Source organism: Myxocyprinus asiaticus, chromosome 6, assembly GCF_019703515.2.
Source record: "Myxocyprinus asiaticus isolate MX2 ecotype Aquarium Trade chromosome 6, UBuf_Myxa_2, whole genome shotgun sequence".
Classification (NCBI taxonomy): Eukaryota; Metazoa; Chordata; class Actinopteri; order Cypriniformes; family Catostomidae; genus Myxocyprinus; species Myxocyprinus asiaticus.
This window is the reverse complement of record NC_059349.1, coordinates 12,725,899-12,743,362: the sequence shown is the minus strand read 5'-3', so window position 1 is coordinate 12,743,362 and position 17,464 is coordinate 12,725,899. Positions and strand designations below refer to the sequence as shown.

General features: G+C 38.4%; 1 protein-coding gene across 3 annotated transcripts in view; it reads left to right on the top strand.

The window, feature by feature from the left end:
- The window catches only part of bcl2b (BCL2 apoptosis regulator b), a 215,793-nt gene that overhangs the window by 43,639 nt on the left and 154,690 nt on the right, over positions 1-17,464 (top strand). For 2 of the 3 annotated variants that reach the window (XM_051700851.1, XM_051700849.1), the window contains one exon: positions 9,967-16,455. The exons of the other annotated variant lie outside the window; for it this stretch is intronic. In XM_051700851.1, coding sequence (XP_051556811.1) covers positions 9,967-10,104 — 138 coding nt within the window. In that variant the 3' untranslated portion in view covers positions 10,105-16,455. Of the gene's footprint in view, positions 1-9,966; positions 16,456-17,464 lie in introns of those variants that run through there. 3 annotated transcript variants of the gene reach the window in all.

The window sequence follows — 17,464 nt, the reverse complement described above, 5'->3', positions numbered from 1 at the left end:
CTGAATAGAGCTGAAGTAGTGATATAATAATATGTATTATGAACCTTTTTCTGCCTAAAGTACAGTTAGTGTTACTATAGTAAATTAAAGTGTGGTCATGTAGAATTCTGTGCCGAATTCAAATGGTTTCCGCGTCTCACGTCGTGCTTCTCACTGGTTCTTGAAGCACTGCAATGATCAGAGGTGCGCGTTTAATAGCTCGAGACCGGTCTGTAAGTAAAAATGCACCTGCTTTGTGCTCGCGCTGCTCTGTCCATTGAGCCGTATCCACCTACAGAGCCATTCAAGTGCATAAGCGGAGGTTGTCATTCCGTCCGTCTATTTGACGCTGCTAAACCAGATACTTCAGATGCGTCGCTAGACTTCAGAACAGATTAACTGTGGTACAAATGCATACCAACCCGTATAATGGAGTCTACATAAACATTTTAATGCAAACAGGAACTTGTCGATAGATTTGATTAACATGACTGATAAACGCCCCCCATTTGTAACCTAATGCCCCCCTCTCTACTAATTTTCCTTTGAACACTGACTGGGGGGGCGGTACCACCCCCGTTGAGAACCCTTGATGTAAAGGAAAAGTGACCATGGATTATAGGGCACACCTTATCACCACCTGCTTTGTCAGCTGTGTTACGTCTGGATGTGTGCACTGTTGAGTCTATTAGATGATTTATCAAAGATTGTTGGGAAGTCCTGCTTTTTAGCTCAGTTTATCTACAAGATTGAACTTTGATTATTCGTGTGTTGGTTCTTTTTTCAGCATGTACTCCTAATCGCTTCCTAATATTTCTAAATGCATGTAATAACCTGTGTTTGTTCCCAGAGGCTCATACAGAGTTTAGGGAGTTTCTCATTATGAACTAATGAAACATTTACAGTATCTCATATTGCTTGCTATAAGGCTAAAGCAATGATGTTATTGGAGAGCAAATAGCTAGGTTGTGTTTATACATTTTTTGTATAGCTCACTAAATTAAAGTACAGCTCTCAAAAAGATTATGTATAGCCTACTCGGTGTATAATTTCACATTGTTTGCCTTTTGGTGTAAATAGCAAGTCATTTGGAAACAGTATCAAGGAAAGACTGCAGTTTTACTGTTTTTAGAATCTTGACACATTGCTGGAGTTTGATACACTATCATTAAATACCAACATCATACAATTTTTTAGTAAATGTTGAATGAAAATAGCCATGGAAGCTGGTATAGCATTAAATCACAAGCAAAAAACAAACAAATTAAATTAAAACAATGTGATAAGCCTCAAATAAATGCATAAGTAAACAGTAATTAAATAAAGAACAAAAAAATAAAAAAATACATTACAAGTAATAAAATAATAAAACCAGGAAACTTTGTTTTGAGTTTCTTTTTAGGTATTTAGCAGCGGTATTAAGTATTTAAGTAAACAGTCAGAAAGTAAAAAACTAATCAAATGCAATACTAAATACTATAATTATTGTATTGACAATAAAATATGACAGACACATGCATTTAATAATGCTGCAAGCAGTAAATATGACACATATGACATAAAGCGCTAACACACACGTTACCTCAGGATGGATTTGAACCTATAACTCTCCAGTTAACCGCACAGTCCATTGTACCACAGAGCCACAACATTTACAGTTACCAAAGGTACATACCAAGCATAGAGCAATCACAGCCAATCATCATAGTCACCATAATCAACTTTGTATTCATGTAACTTTACAACAAAATCAAAATTTTATTGGAGAAAAGCCCAGCAACCATATAGTAAGCCCAATGCAAAGATCTCTTTCTCAAAGAAATTTTAATTACATGATTTGTCAAGGTGGGGATTTGAATCCATGACCATTGAAACTATAAACCAGTGCTTTAACACACTGAGTCACTCAGCTGACATGTTAAGCTGATGGCAAAGAGATATCTCAAGGTTAGAGTCAGCACACAAGTGTGGATTATCTTTTGAAATATAGGTGGCGCTGTCTCAAAACTGCTACGATATCCTCAGGACATGATGTTTATGATGCATAAAAATGTATTTTAATTCTGACAATGCTTTTAAAAGATATATCACTTTTTAATAAAATTCAATGTGACAGAGGGACAGTATGGCTGACATGAGAAATATAGTTGAAATCTGCATGACCTAAGGGATCCACAGACACCAACCCCATGATTTTAAGACAAACGGTTTAAAAGTTACGGGCAAAAATAGCCTTTTTTTTTTACCCATAGGTGTTGCTGTCTACAAACTTTGCATGCAAAATTCTTTACTATTGTTTCTGTGCGGCTTGGTCTAGAGATTATTTTGAGCCATTGTTTGGACAAATTGGACAAAGTTTGAAGGACGTGAAACTTTTAAACTGTAAACATCATTATAATGTATGGGGGTTCATTTGAATCATTAAGAGGAGAGTAATCAGACAAAAGTTTGTTTCTAGGAGAAAAGGTTCAAAAGATGCACACAAAAGAAAATAGATTTTCTGGACTAGTGGTGGCACTATGGAGTTTGTCTAAGAGGTCACAAATTTTCTATGGGGACTATTCATGATCAACCTTATCAGTGTGCCAAAATTTATAATTTTCCTACAAACAGTTCTATGGGCTGCCATAGACTCCCATTGGGGAGGAATAATAATAATAATAATACTAACGGATACAATATGGGCTATGCACCTTCCGTGCTTGGCCCCTAATTAGGCAATCATCACCTACAACTGTCTACAGTTAGCAATTAAAAAGCCTAAAGCAGGTCACCCCGTACGGGCGCACGCCACCTCACAGGTAGGACAAGGAACAAGTTTTGCACACATAATGGACACATGTGGCAGTCCAAAACAGTGAATCTAATCACCGTGCAGACAAAAGTTACGTAGGAAGGTTTTTGCAATTCTTCAAGAATGAACAAAGTGACTGAAACTGAAAGACAGAATAAGAAAGAGTGACATAGGCCTATATTAAGGCATAGTCACATTTACCTTTGCACAGTGAAATTCCGGGGGCAAAATACAGTCATCTCAATGGGAATCAGCACAATCTTTAATTTCATGTGGAGTTCAAGTTTGGTGAACTTTGACAGGGAATTCGCTACATTGGCCAATAGGAAATTGCTTGGTTTGGCAGTGACCTCTGTGTGGGCGGTGCATCGTACACAGCTACACTGAATATTCACAATGGACAAGGATATCATTTTAATGGTGGGTTTCTTTTTAACATAGCTCTCCCAGAGTATAAAGTGCAGCATTAGAAAGAGGCTGCTTGGCAATTGTTTTTTGCTGGTTTCACAAATGCTCTAGATCTGCCCATGCCTTCTTCGCCCACGGATACTGTGTATTTCATATTGTATATATTGTATACTGTATATTGTATATTATCAGTTGTATTGTGTATATTGTGTTATGTGTAAATTAGATGTTTATTGTAGATTGGTACATATCTCATCACTGTCATGACTGACATGCTGCTTGGAACTGCACCCAAGACTTTCACCCACTGTTGCACTTGTGTATATGGTTGAGTGACAATAAAGTGATTTGATTTTTATTTGATTTGAATTGTTAGTAACTGTAATTGTTCAAACTCTAATGGTTACATGATGCTAATAAACTATGTGTGGTACAGACCGCAAATTATAACAAATTGTGTTTACTGTTACTGCATGTTCAAACCACAGCTGGCCTGACCACAGTGGACAGCATTCAGGTAGCAAATTGATCACTGCTTTTTATTCTAGTATTTGCTTGGTACCGAAGTGCCGTTACTTTTGACATCCCTTGCTTTCATATTGTTTGTAAGAAAAATAAACCTGAGCTACTAATAATGCAACCCTCTAACCATGGAACACTGGCAGTCACGGTATAAGGACAATGCCATCCCCCCCCCCCACACTCTCCTGTGGGAGCCTTTAGGGAGTTTTCCTGGAAGAAATGGGGTTGTAGGAGATTTCCACCAAAATGTTCCAGATTTCGCAAGGCAGTTATAGAAATGCAGTGAAAGAGGAGGATGTGATTGTCAGGTTGTGTAGAGCAGGAGTCTTAAGCCGCGGTGCAGTCTGTTTAACCTTAAGACATTCTTTTGCTGATGAAAGCAATTCTCCATCGCACCTACAACAGTGCATGCCACCTTTCACTCCATCTGATTTTTCCCCCGGAATGGGGGAGCAGCTTGAAAATGGGATAGTGAAGAACATTTAATTTAGCTCATTACTTCATTGACCTATATAATGAGTAGAGGACATGCCAAAATCTTATAAAGTAAGGAGGATTTTGATATGTACGATGATACAGAATGATTATATTCACATATTATGGTATTTACACAGTAATCTAAAGGTCTTAAACTAAAAATATGGTAAAACCATGTTTTGGTACCATAATGTTACAATACATTCAATAACCATATTAAATGGAAAACATAGATTTTACAAGAGAAAATCTAAAGCAAGAAACTTGCAGTCTTCTGGGAAGTAATCTTCTGATATAGTTCACTGGACCTCACTGTACTATAAATGACCGGGGTAAAAGTGTTTTGCAAAGGGAGTGTCATTGGAAATATCTAGTCTTGTGACAACCATCAGTTTTTGAAAGTGTATTTATCTATCAACATGAGGGTAATGGAAAATATACGCTGCACTCCAGAAGAGAAGTCTCATGTGATGTGATAAATGAGTTCATGTATGTGAGTGTTTAAGCTTGACTGACTCATTGAATGATGAGAGACGCTCCTGTCCCATGATGCCCACCTGACTCTTTCCTAACATCCAAAGCTCTCGTGATCTCCTCGCTTTCTTTAACAACCTCATGAAGTCAAGGCACTCACTTAGAGAATCAGTTAGAAATGCTCCATTCTGTAGTGCTGCATAGGCTATGTTCACAATGGAATACTCAACATAGTCTCATGACCACCCATAATAATTTATATAATTCGCACCGGACTTGGCTCGTACGAAGAGGTACAACATTTATTCCCATAGAGACCGAACAGAATTTTGAAATTACACAATACAGGCATCACATTTTAGCTAGCCTCCTATCCAACACTTTATTTTAAGAAAGGAAGCATATGTGAACAAATTTGGTTACACTTGCCATATTAATTTATGCAATACAAATGACAGATGAATGTTAATAACCTATTGTACACTTCCCTTGTCTCGTTTTGAAACCCAGTGTTTTTGAAACTCTATGTTTACACTTTATAGTAAGGTTTAGATTTGGGGTTTGGGTTAGTGGGGGGTGGGGGGTGACTGTTATATTGCATTTTCAGTCCAATTTTGTGTTAAAATGTCCTAACTTTTGGCAGTCCGATTAAACATGTTAAGAAAGAGATGTTAAAACTTGTTATTTATACTACGTCCTGTTAATGTTTCACACTAGAAATGGATGGTCATTGCACAGGCAGTAAGCAGTCCCAAACACAGCAAATATATCCAGTTCTATTTAAAGTCTGGTTAAGGAAGGACTACTTCGATATGTAGCCTTTCAAAATAATTTTTCTAGATTGGTTATGCCTTGCAATTTCTATGGATCAATGAAGTGTTTGCCTTTCATAACCTCTGCTTTCACTCATGTGACCTCATGTACTTGCATGAGTACTCCTGGAGCTCTGAAAATGTGCTGTCACATGAAAATAAGATTTTGTGACCTGTTAACTCTCTTCACCATTTGGGCAACCATTGGAAAATATTTGATTTCCCTCTTTTTCACATTTTAGCCCTAGATCATTTCCTCCTATTCTCTCAAAGGGACTTTCCTTGGGTTGTGGGCATTTCGTTCAATAGGAGGTTTTGGACTGGAATGTGTGTGGGCGAACGTATAAAAAGGTTTTTACGCAAACACAAACTAAACAAGCTGTCATTGCCACGACTCATTTGGCATTGTTTTCAGTGTGAAGTTTAACAAGGATGGCTTGTGTTGTCGAAAAAGATACCACTGCTGGTAAAATGCAATTTATGCTTTGGATGGTCAAATTAAGGTGCAAAAGAAAAGAGCCTTGGTTTCATTGGAGTACAGAAAGTGGGATGGGGGAGTACAACATATTGCATGCTTGTTAAATAAGAACTTGATGAGATAATGATTTTCCTTCAGGTTAATGGTGAGATACAAATGAGATATCCTGCATGGGGTGGCTTGCTTAAGGAAGTCAAAGTTTTATTCCTGGCTAAGAGAAAATAGTTTGGTGGCGTATTGGTATAGACTGCTTCTTTTAAAGGAAATGCTTCCTGTATATCATTGTAAAGGAATAGTTCACCCTAAACTTTACTAAACTCTGCTCTGTGGAACACAAAATGAGAAGTTTAACAGACTACCTGAGCACACTTTTCCATATAATGAAAGTGGGAGGGAACAGATGTGGTCAATTAAGAGCTGTCGCAACATACTATCAGTAGCGCTAGAGCGAAATGTGTTCACATTTTTATTTTTGCATGAGCTATTGCTTAAACAAAACCATTTGAGGTATTTCCAAAATCACATCATTCCCTTCTTACTTTATAGAATTGTGGTTTTACCATTTACAACCTGTCTGCATGAATCATTATGGACATTTCTCGTATTTCTTTGTGTAAAAACCTGATAAAAGGCTTGAAATTGCTTAAGTAACCTGCTATAAATAAGGTTTACGATACTTTGTATGTTGCTCTTAGACTAATGTAGTTACATAATATGTGAGGTTCCTATGTAGTAATGGTCTCCAGTAAAACTGAGTCTTGTTCTCTGGAAAGGAACTATTAGAGGAACTCTCACCTAATTCAGCTGTATGACATGGAAATCCTGTTAAGCATAAAAATCTTTGTTTCGGGATGCCACTTCCTCTATCTGTTTGGTTTGCCTGCATTGGTTATAGTTGACATCCTCTCTGCTCTCTTTTACAGACACGACCCATTCTAAAGACTAAAAATGAATGAGGAAATCAGTTAGATTCAGATATATTTGGTTGCAACTTCTATATGTTGTGTGTATATTCGCCTTAAGTGTATATATTTCACATATTTTTGGCATGTGGCTGTATGGGTTGAAATCTGCATGTAGACCCTTAAAAGGTTCTGCTCACTCACCCAGAGCTCTTGAAAATGAGTATATGTTTAGCTCTCCATCCAGTGGGCTGCAGAGGCCACATCCTTATCACTAGGGGGCGGTAGGTGCAACACACACTTTAAAAATGCTGCCTTAATGCTTTGTATGAAGTATAAACTATGCATCAGGCCATAGCATGCTGCAGATATTAAAAACATTTTAAAGTAATAACGACAATTCATACAGATCTTACAGAATTTACCTCACTTATGAAAACCTACCATGGTTTTACTATTGTAACACTTACTGTAGTTCAGTCATGACAACTCTCTGAATACATTTAAGTGTTATAATAGATAAGTTGGTAGGTTTGTCTTGGCGGACTAGATCTGCTTACACTACTGCTGCTGCAGAGCAAATGCGAAGACTTGTTACGGCTAGTACACAAAAACATGCTGTGTCAAGCATGTAAGACATTCTGCTGCTGTATAATTAGACATACATAAGACATACTGCATTAAGCATGTAAGACATGCTGCTGCTACTACACAATTAGACATATGTACAATGCAGATCTAGCCAAGTGGTGCTAGGGAGGAGGAGGGTTTCATTGAGAAAACATGTAGTACGCTGCAGTGAAAAATGCTTACCTGTAGGGTTGTCGTGATTATGAAATTTGGCTGACATTTAATTGTCAAACAAATAATTGCCATTATGACAATTGATTGTCTATTTTAGGGCTTTCACAATTAATTATAAAATTTCTTAAGGTGCATTTGTGCTTCATACCCCTTAAGAAGTATTTTTGACAATTTAACTTCAAATATATAAATCAAATAATTAGGGATGTCATAAAATATCGATTTATCGATTTTTGATCAGCACGTTATCTTATCGATATATTTTTGAGCCATCGATATATTACAATTAGCCAACATTTAAATATATAATATATATATATATATATATATATATATATATATATATATATATATATATATATGTATATATATTATTGAAGTATGCAATAGTAAAATATTTCTGTCCTAATTTCTTTATTTTCACAAGTTATTTTAATGCTCTTTGTTTAAACCCATGAGCCCTTATGTCTCATAACCCGCTATGACCAGGAATATTTGCCATTACACAATCGTTTAAAGTGAAGCCGGAGCGCTTTGCATTCACGATCAAAGTTTATATTTGTTCGTTTATATTTTCGCGGGAGTTTGGTGTGAGCCTCTGCTGACGGCGCGCTCATCAGACTGCTTCACAAGTTATTCTGGAGAGGAGCAGCTCTGGTTGACATCCGTGGTGTGGCTCAATGAGGCTTGGAGTTCGACTGAATGACACCAAAGTCTTTCAAGTCAGTCCACTTTCGGCTATTTCCAGTCGTTAAAAGTGCAGCTCTTATCTAATTGAATAGAGGAACACCAAAATCTCAAAAACTGTTACGATTACGATAAAAAATAAAACATATTTCAAATCAGCAGTAAAATCTGACAACACTGGAATCATAAATTGTGCTTCTTTACTTCAGATTATGCTAAAAAATGTACATTTCCCAGCTTGTATAGCTAATGCGCATGCGTGTTCTCGAGTTGATTGACAGGCGATGTCTGTATCTAAAAGGTGATTGGCTCTTACCTGTAAGACAGGACTTCCTTTCTACATCCGTTGACTGTTGGGCGTTCCAGTTTCTCCCATTCATTTTAATAGAAGTGGCTCATCTCTGCCAGATAGTCTCTGATGACACACGTGCCACATTATTCACTTAAAAGTCCCTTATTTGGGCATTAAAATGTGATTGGAATTTGAAATGCACAATAATCGCGGTTATCTCAAATAACCACGGTAAGATCAAATAACTGCTATCAGACGATTATTTAATAATCGGGTCAGGCGTACTTACCTGCAAACTGATGCAATTAAAATGTTAGACTAAAAGAGAGCATGAAAGTTGTCAAAGGACCCATCAGCTTGCGACATGTTGAGTTTCGTGACTCATTAAATTAAGTGAAAATGTTCAAATTAAATGATCTATTACAAGAGAATATATAATTAATTTTTTCTTTATTTTTAACTAATGCAATTATATTTTCTACATGTGTTTAGGTTACTGTTTTTCTTGACAAATATCTAGAACTAAAATAAATTTGATAGCTTTATTTTTATTTATTGTTTTGCTTTTTTTAAGTATAAACTGACCTAGATTTTTACATCTGAAGGAAATGTGCTTGCCTGTGCAAAACTTGCTGTAATGATGCTTGGATGTTGGGAGTGGTTGCTAAGGTGTGCGGAGTGGGTTTTTGTGCATTACTATGAGGTTGCTTGGGTATTCTGGGTAGTTGGTAAGCAGTTGCTTACTAGTATCTGATATTCTGGTACCTAGATATGGGCCGGGTCACTTCTGCTAGGCAAAAATCATAAGATTCATTGCTTTGAAAAGGAATAGCACACCTCTTCTCAACAAGCCACAAAATGTGTTCTTAGCACAAACAGTGAGGTAACAGTAAAGGCCCCAGAATACGTCAGTTTTTCGCGTGCCGGTACATCTCATGCACGGTTTGCGTAATGCAAATTTCGTCATTAAGACATATCCTACGTGGACTATCCGTGTGCAGCCTAGTTTTTCTAGACACATGTACAGTTGGTGCCTGCGCCTGCCATTGACTGTGCTTAGAGAGTATCACAAAGCAGTCTCAGTGCACATGTGTCAAATGCGTACAAATGTGCTCGCGGTCAAAAGAGTATACTTTTAAAGGCTGAGTGCTCAACCGTGCACTAGATGGAATGGCATACAGAAAAACGAAGTATACCCTATCAATTACATGCCAAAGATTAATACTTAGGGTTAGTGGTTTGTTCAGTATGAGAAATGGTAATAGTGGACCTCAAATCATACATTCAATTGAATTAAATGCCATGTTCTAATTAAATTTCTCTCTCTTTTTGACCAGGCGGCGTTCGTGGAACTCTACGGCAGACAGAGGGACTCGGTCTTCCGCAGCTCCTGGTCATCAATAGTAACAGTCTTTGGTCTAGCTGCTCTCGGGGCCGTTGGCTTGACCATAGGGGCCTATCTTACACAGAAATGAGGAACCTTCCCTTTCTATAGTCATTTGCCCTCTCTCTCATCCAGTCTCTTCTCTGTCTACTCCCCCTCCTCCTGTTTTCCCAGAAGACATCCATATCCCAGGACTGCTCCTTTTTAAAGCTTCTCTCCTACTCCCTCACAGTCTTCTCTGCCCTCAAACACAAAGACAGAAACAGCAGGAAATAAACATGCTGCCCACATATCATGAGAGGACAGACACAGAAGAGGAAAAATAAGGTGAAAGAGGCAGCAACATTGGCAGAATTATTTCAGATCTCAAACGGATTGGTCACATACTATTTTTGTCATTTACAATTTTTAGTGTAGCACTCATCGAACCTTCGTGTACTTGGATAAAAATAAAGAGGATGGAAAAGTACAAGGGATCAGAGAAACATCTTGGAGCATGGTGGAGATTTTGAAGGAGGTCTGTGGTGATTGAAAGTTTAGTTTGGAAGCTAAAACCTAATAAAACCAGCCCTCCCCAAATGTCACTTAATAATCAGGTTGCTTGTTAGAGATGCAACTTACCACACTACTATTGATCTGATGTTTGTAACATTGGTCTTAATTAACCCTTATTTAAACTTTAGGTCTTTTAACCATTGGTCTTTCAGGATAATGTTTCTTATAGTATAAGAAAGAACTTAAAGATGTCATGATATGGCTTGACAAAGTGGTTTTCTGTCCTGTATTCATGTGTTTCCTAGAGTAACAGGAAGTTTGGTTGTGATATATTGAAGGGCTTGCCAATAGGTTTTAATTTGTTTTGCTATACATGATTTGCTACTTGTTAGTTGGTTGCAGGTGGGATCTCTCATTCTAGAGAGAATGTGATTGGACAAAAATCTCTGATGAATCATTAATATTTTTGGTCTGTTGTCCTAAAAGAGGAAAACTGTTTTAAATGCTTAGTTTGTTTTATGTGCATATAGATGAACTCACAGCTACCAGACATGGACTACATGATTTTATTGTGATTTCATTGGCTTTTTAAAGGATTTTGATAAGGAAGAGCGAAATGCAGAGAAGATGGAATGAATGTCTTGTATTGCGCTCAGCTTTCTGATTTAAGAGAGTTATTTTGAAGTGCCTAGGGGCAGAAAGTAAGGAAAGAGGCCCTTGATATCTTAGAATAGCTCCACAGGTACAACGGTGTCAGTCTGAAGGCTTTTCGAACCTGTCCAGCATACAGTATGCAGATGTCATACTACACTTTTTAATACACTAGCTACACTCGTGTCCACTATAGTGTTCATCCATGCACCTACAGAAGCAGTTGTCCTGACTTAAGATCTGGATATTTTATTAGTATTATCACATTACTTACAAAGCATCATGTTCAGGGATCAAGTGAATCCGAACAAATGGAAATATGGAAAGGAAATCCATTCTGTATTCCTTGGATATGGTGTTTACATTTCCCTGGTATCTGTTTCCAAAACAGCATCCTTAAACAAAATCCTGCCACATGATTAAAGGATCGGGAGGCAGGAAATGAAACATTTTAGTGCAAAACCTATTGACATGAGCAACTGTATACAGTGTGTGCCATAGAGCCAGCTTTAGTGCATTGCATTTGCACTGGTCACTTCAGAATTCACACAGAACCAAAATGAAACTTCAGAAACATCAGAGGGACTTGCAATGTTCCTCGATGGTGAGGGTTAATAAATGTTTGCTCAGACTGATCCATTCAGATCATCATTAACAGACAGTGGCATCATATAGGGTGCTAACAAACATAAAAAAAATGGATGCTCTCGGTTCTGCTTTGATCTTACATCTGTAACCAGTCATTGTTCCTTGTTATCCGTTCTTTATGGATGTATGTTCATGTTAGAATGTGACAAATACATATACAGTATTTTAATCAGTGGTTTATGGATGAATTTGGAAATCAACCTTGTCCAGCAAAGCAGATGAACTGGCTTGTTGGCTGTACATGTATTGCCGTGTGTCTGTACTGTATGTATTGATAAGATCAACAAAATGATCAACAACAGAAAGCTTTATGTAAAACAAGTTAGCTTTTAAAATTAACAGTTTGTCTGGTTACAATAGTGTCATAAATGAATGCTGTTTGTCTAGTTTACAGCTACGAATCTCTCTGACACTAACATTTGCTAAAATGTTTATAATACAGATAGCTTTTTCATTCTAATTTCATTTTTATTTATTTTAGGTACCAATCATTAAACTAGTTTCAAGAGATCATATAGCGATTTTTTCATTTTAAAGTTTTAAGCTTCTCTGTAAGAGTTGGAGCACATATTAGATCCTAATTTGCTGAATAAGTGCTGCTTAAAAATGTAAAGATTTTAAAATATGTAAATCAGTGTAATTGCCTGCTAGATGTGTGGAGATGTAATGAATATTCATACTTCAATTAATCTTGTCACTTCCACTCTTACTGTAGCAGTATGGCACACCATATATATATTATTATTTTTGTTATTTTTTTTGTCATCATATAACATCTTACATCCTAACTGGAGACCACTAAAATGTATTCTAGTGTTGTATTTTCACTAGTGATAAAACCATTTTAACATGTCAAAATGAAATTTTAATGACAACGGGAATTCTACAAGGACTTCTGATGTTTGAGGCTTAACTTTTGACCTTAAAACATAAAGTACAGAAGTAATAATGCTAAAATAAGTATGCAAATACGTTTATCATCATTATACTTAGTCTCTTTGCTGTTGTATGGACACATGCTCCATCTGTAGCTTCTGTCAAAGAGGTTCATTATGGGATTTAGGTGGTGCTACTAAAATCCAGCTGTTTTATTTTGAGCATAACTGTATGACTTAACATGTTTTATTTCTTTAGAGAATTATGTTTAAATTTTGTCCATTAAATTCATCTGTTAATGTCTACTAAGTAATTCAGCTTTGACTTGTCTTATCTTCACTCAAGGTTGTGTTAAAAAAAATGGCATGTTAAAATTGAGCTTTTGCTTGAGAAAATATGTCTTATGAAATGTCTTTTAGTTTGATGTTTGAAAATCTATTTAATATATATATATATATATATATATATATATATATACATACATACAGTATATATGCTGTATAGATGGACTTTTCTTTGCACTATTATATTTGAGTGCTTTGACGAAAGATATATTAGTCTTTTAAAGAATGCATCATTCATTAGACTGTATTTAACATTGGGTGACATTTCATGAGCACTCTCTAAAGTCAACATGAAATGCCGTTTCAATCCATTTTATTTCCGTAATGTGACGGAAGTGTGTCAAACTGGTTCCCTTTCAAGTGGGTCACTTCGATGCTGCATCAGTTGCTGATGCTATGGGAAACTCCGCCCAGGAGTAACGATCTCTTTAAAATCATGGCAATTTATTGGCAGATAGAGCTTGATGCTTCGCCCCCATTGTGCGCATCGCCACGAGCATCTAATTCATCAGCACTATTTCATCAGAATTTTCTTCTTCAGGGTCGCATTTTTCTGCTCTGAATGCCTGAATCTTCGCTTCCTCTTTGATATTGCACATCTTTAAAGCGAGTGAATTATTTTATTATTCCCTGTTGTTCTCCGACAAACAACGTATCCGTTTAACACTTCCGTGTTTGATATTGTGCATTATGTTGTATTGTGTGTGTTCTTTCAGTGAAAAAACAAAAGAGCCTTTTGCTTAACAATGTCTTTATAAAGATGACGTTTTGCAAATGAATCCATAACCACATGAAAAAACAAGCAATATATCCCTCTAAATGATGGGCATGAGTGCTGTTTAAATAGGCGGCGCTCGTTGAGAATGATTGTGTTCAATGCAAAAGCTCATTGAGAATGATTGTGTTCATTTTGTTCTGAAAGCTGAAGCCGCTCCACTCTACTCCCACTATACTCCTTATGAGAGAGGTGCACGAGGACGAGATATAGAACACAGAGAGTTTGAGGATGATTTGTCGCCGGCTTCAGCCTCCATCTCAAACAGCTTCGGCCGGGAAGCTCTGTGCAACGGTCTTCCAGCCTTCGGCAACAGGAAAGGCACATAAATCGCCTGGAGCTGCTTGCAGTCTTTCTAGCCCTCAGAGCTTCCTAATGCTCAGACAACACTGCAGTTGTGGCGAACACGAACCACTAGGTGGGAATGCGGTCGCGCCAAATGTTGAAACTGCCACGCCAACTACTTCTCTGGTGCGAGAGACATCTCCTGTTGATACGTGTGATCCACATCCCCGGTAAACATGAACAGCAGCACAGTTTTGCTCTCGTGTCAGGATGTCATATAGGGGGAATGGAGACTTCACTTTGCTAGGCTTGGATGCCCTAGCTTACTAATGGCCAGTGAAACGCAAGTATGAGTTTCCTCTCTTTCATATGCTTTACCAGGTGTTGTGCAAAGTTCAGGAAGACAGGGAAACCGTGCTGTCTGTTGTGATGGAGTAGCCCAACCCGCCTTGCTAGCTGGCAGAGCTGTTGGCTCCCCGGCTGTGACCCTCTCACCCCGCTACTGTCCTGATCTGGGACTTAACGCTTATACTAAATTACTAAATGCGCTTACATGTTCCCCGTTCGTGCCACTTGATGCAGTAAGCTTGCGCGTTCTCTCTTTGAAGACCGTGCTGTTACCATTTGACTTCAGACAAACGTATTGGGGACCTTTAGGACTTATCGTTCAATGAATCTTGCTTATAGTTTGGACGGGGCTTTTCAAAAGCTGTTCTCAAAGCCTAGGTTATGTGCCCAAAGTTTTGGCCACTCCCTTCAAGGTTCAGGTTGTTACTTTATAAGCTTTCCTTCTTTGTTTGTATTGGACGAGGTGCAGAAACAGCACATACTCTGTCCTGTTAGGACGCTACGCATGTAAGTTGACTGTATGAGTCAATTTAGGCTGACGGATCAGCTTTTTGTCTGCTGTGGAGGATGTTCAATAGGTTTGGCTGTCTCCAAGCAAAGACTTTCTCACTGGGTTGTCGACTCTGTTGCGTTTGCTTATGATTTGCAAGGCGTGTAATCTCCCATTGGTGTTAAGGCTCACTCTACCAGGAGAATGGCCTCCTAGACTTGGGCTAAGGGTGTGCAGGTTGGGCTTCCACTAACACCTTTGCCAGGTTTTATAACTTGGATGTCTCTTCCCTCTCTTTCCAGGTCTTTACTGCGAAGGAGGTTTGATTTCCCAATGTTCACTAGCTAGTGCATTGTATTTTGACTATCGGTCTCATGACAATGTCATTCTTGGCTCTTTCCAGCTTGAAGAGTAATGTTTAATGTCCTACTATCCTGTTGGATAGTAGCTTATGTTAATTTGTCAGACCGCTTGACCATTTTCCCCACCATTGTGTGGATTTCTTCAGTTGCACAGAGCTTCACTATTCGGTTTGGCTTGTGTCATTGTGGTATTCTCTGCCTTAAATGGCTGAATTCTATCTCTCTTTCTATTTGTCAATATGAAAGGGAAACTTTGTCAATACCTTTTAACTACCCTACTGGTTAGTAAGCATTGCATGTGCATGTGGATCAGTAGCATCGTGTGATGGTATACTATATCCACAGCATCAGCAACTGACGCAGTGTCGAAGTGACTGACTTGAAAGGGATCGGTATGGTTACGACTGTAACACTTGTTCCCTTAAAGGAGGGAACAAGATGCTCCATTTGCATGCTGCACTACTGATTTCTTGCTGTTAAGGGTTCGAGAGATGTGCTGTCTTCCCTTCAGTCGAAAATCCTGGTGAAATGGCACTGTGCTCCGGTTTATTTGCTCACTGTGACACGCGCATCGGGTGGAGCATTAAGCGCTATCTGCCAATACATAGGTGTGATTTTAAAGGGCTTCATATATCGTCACTCAGCAACTGACACAGCATCTTGTACCCTCCTTTCAGGGAACCAGGGTTACAGTTTTAACCATACTGATTTTCAAGGGGAGGGGTCAGTGTCCACTAAAAAGTAAAGTTGCTTCAAAAGCAGAGCACATTATAACATTTTGATGAAAGACTGCAAAGACAAATATATCTGTAGAATTTTGAATAAAACAATTGGATTAGAAAGAACATAGTTTAAGAAAGTAAATAGTCCATTTTGATTTCTTGTTGACTTTAAACATTAAAAAGTTGAAAAGGACAACAACATAAACTTTCACAATGTACAGTATACACAAAATATGTGTCTGAATGATCCTGTATTGCAGTGTTGTTACACCTGGAGCAGTTTCACGTTTCAAGAAAAGCTGCTATATGTCATAGCAATGCACAGCATACACACACACTGTGCTCACCGTTCTCTTGTGTATGATCGTTTCACTGCTTGAATAAGCAACTAGAGTCCTTCTGTTCCTGCCAAAAAATTAAGATTCAATAAAACAAATTTAAGACCACTCTGCCTCCATGAAATAACTGATTTATGGTGATATTGCATATGTTTCTGTGAGGTAATTAATAAACGTAAGGTGGCACCATTTTCGGCGACTTAAACTTTCTGAGTTGTGCTCACAAAGCAGTCACAGTAATTTAAGGGAAACACTCACATACGGTGCGACAGCCAAAACCACTTTGGGGGTTATTTGTTCTCTTCACCCTGTTCCCTCTACTTATCCCAGAGCATGACACACACCTCCAGCCCACTAAATGCCATGCATGTAAAACTGACTCCCTCAGGCAAGCATTCACTTCGCACTCAATCTATTTCCTACATACACAGTCATTCTTTTATTCAGCTCATGGCGTGATTCAAAAATAATCTGCTGCCTCGCCACTGAATCTGTGAAAAGCATGATGCAGTAAAACGAGACAGTTCCCTGAGGAGAGAGCTCATCCATGCTCGAGTTGCTCTCCATCCTCTGCACGCTATCTCTATCTTTCTCTCTGTCTTCATGCATAACATGACATGCTTTGACTGGAAAAAGAACTGAAAATCACAGCCAAACTGCCCACGCCTGCTGTGAGCGACATGCCAATGTTTTTGTGTCTGCGAGCAAATGATCAATACTTTAAATTTCAGTAGGGGTCAAATCTTTCCATGGCAGGGAGAGCTCTCACTCGACCTGCCACCGCCACAGACAGCTCTCACTCGACCTGCCACTGCCACAGACAGTTCTCACTCGACCCATCACCGCCACAGCAGCTCTCACTCGACCTGCCACTGCCACAGACAGCTCTCACTCGACCTGCCACTGCCACAGGCAGCTCTCATCTGACCTGTCACCGCCACAGGCAGTTCTCACTCGAGCTCTGACCACCATAACCATACTCTTTACCTCCATGTACATGCGGCTCCCAAATGTACAATGTACTCCCCCGTGGTTGGTTGGCACAATTTTCATACTTGGTTGAATATCTCTGGTGGAAAAAAATTTAATAAAATAGCCCAACTAGGTGAAAATGAAA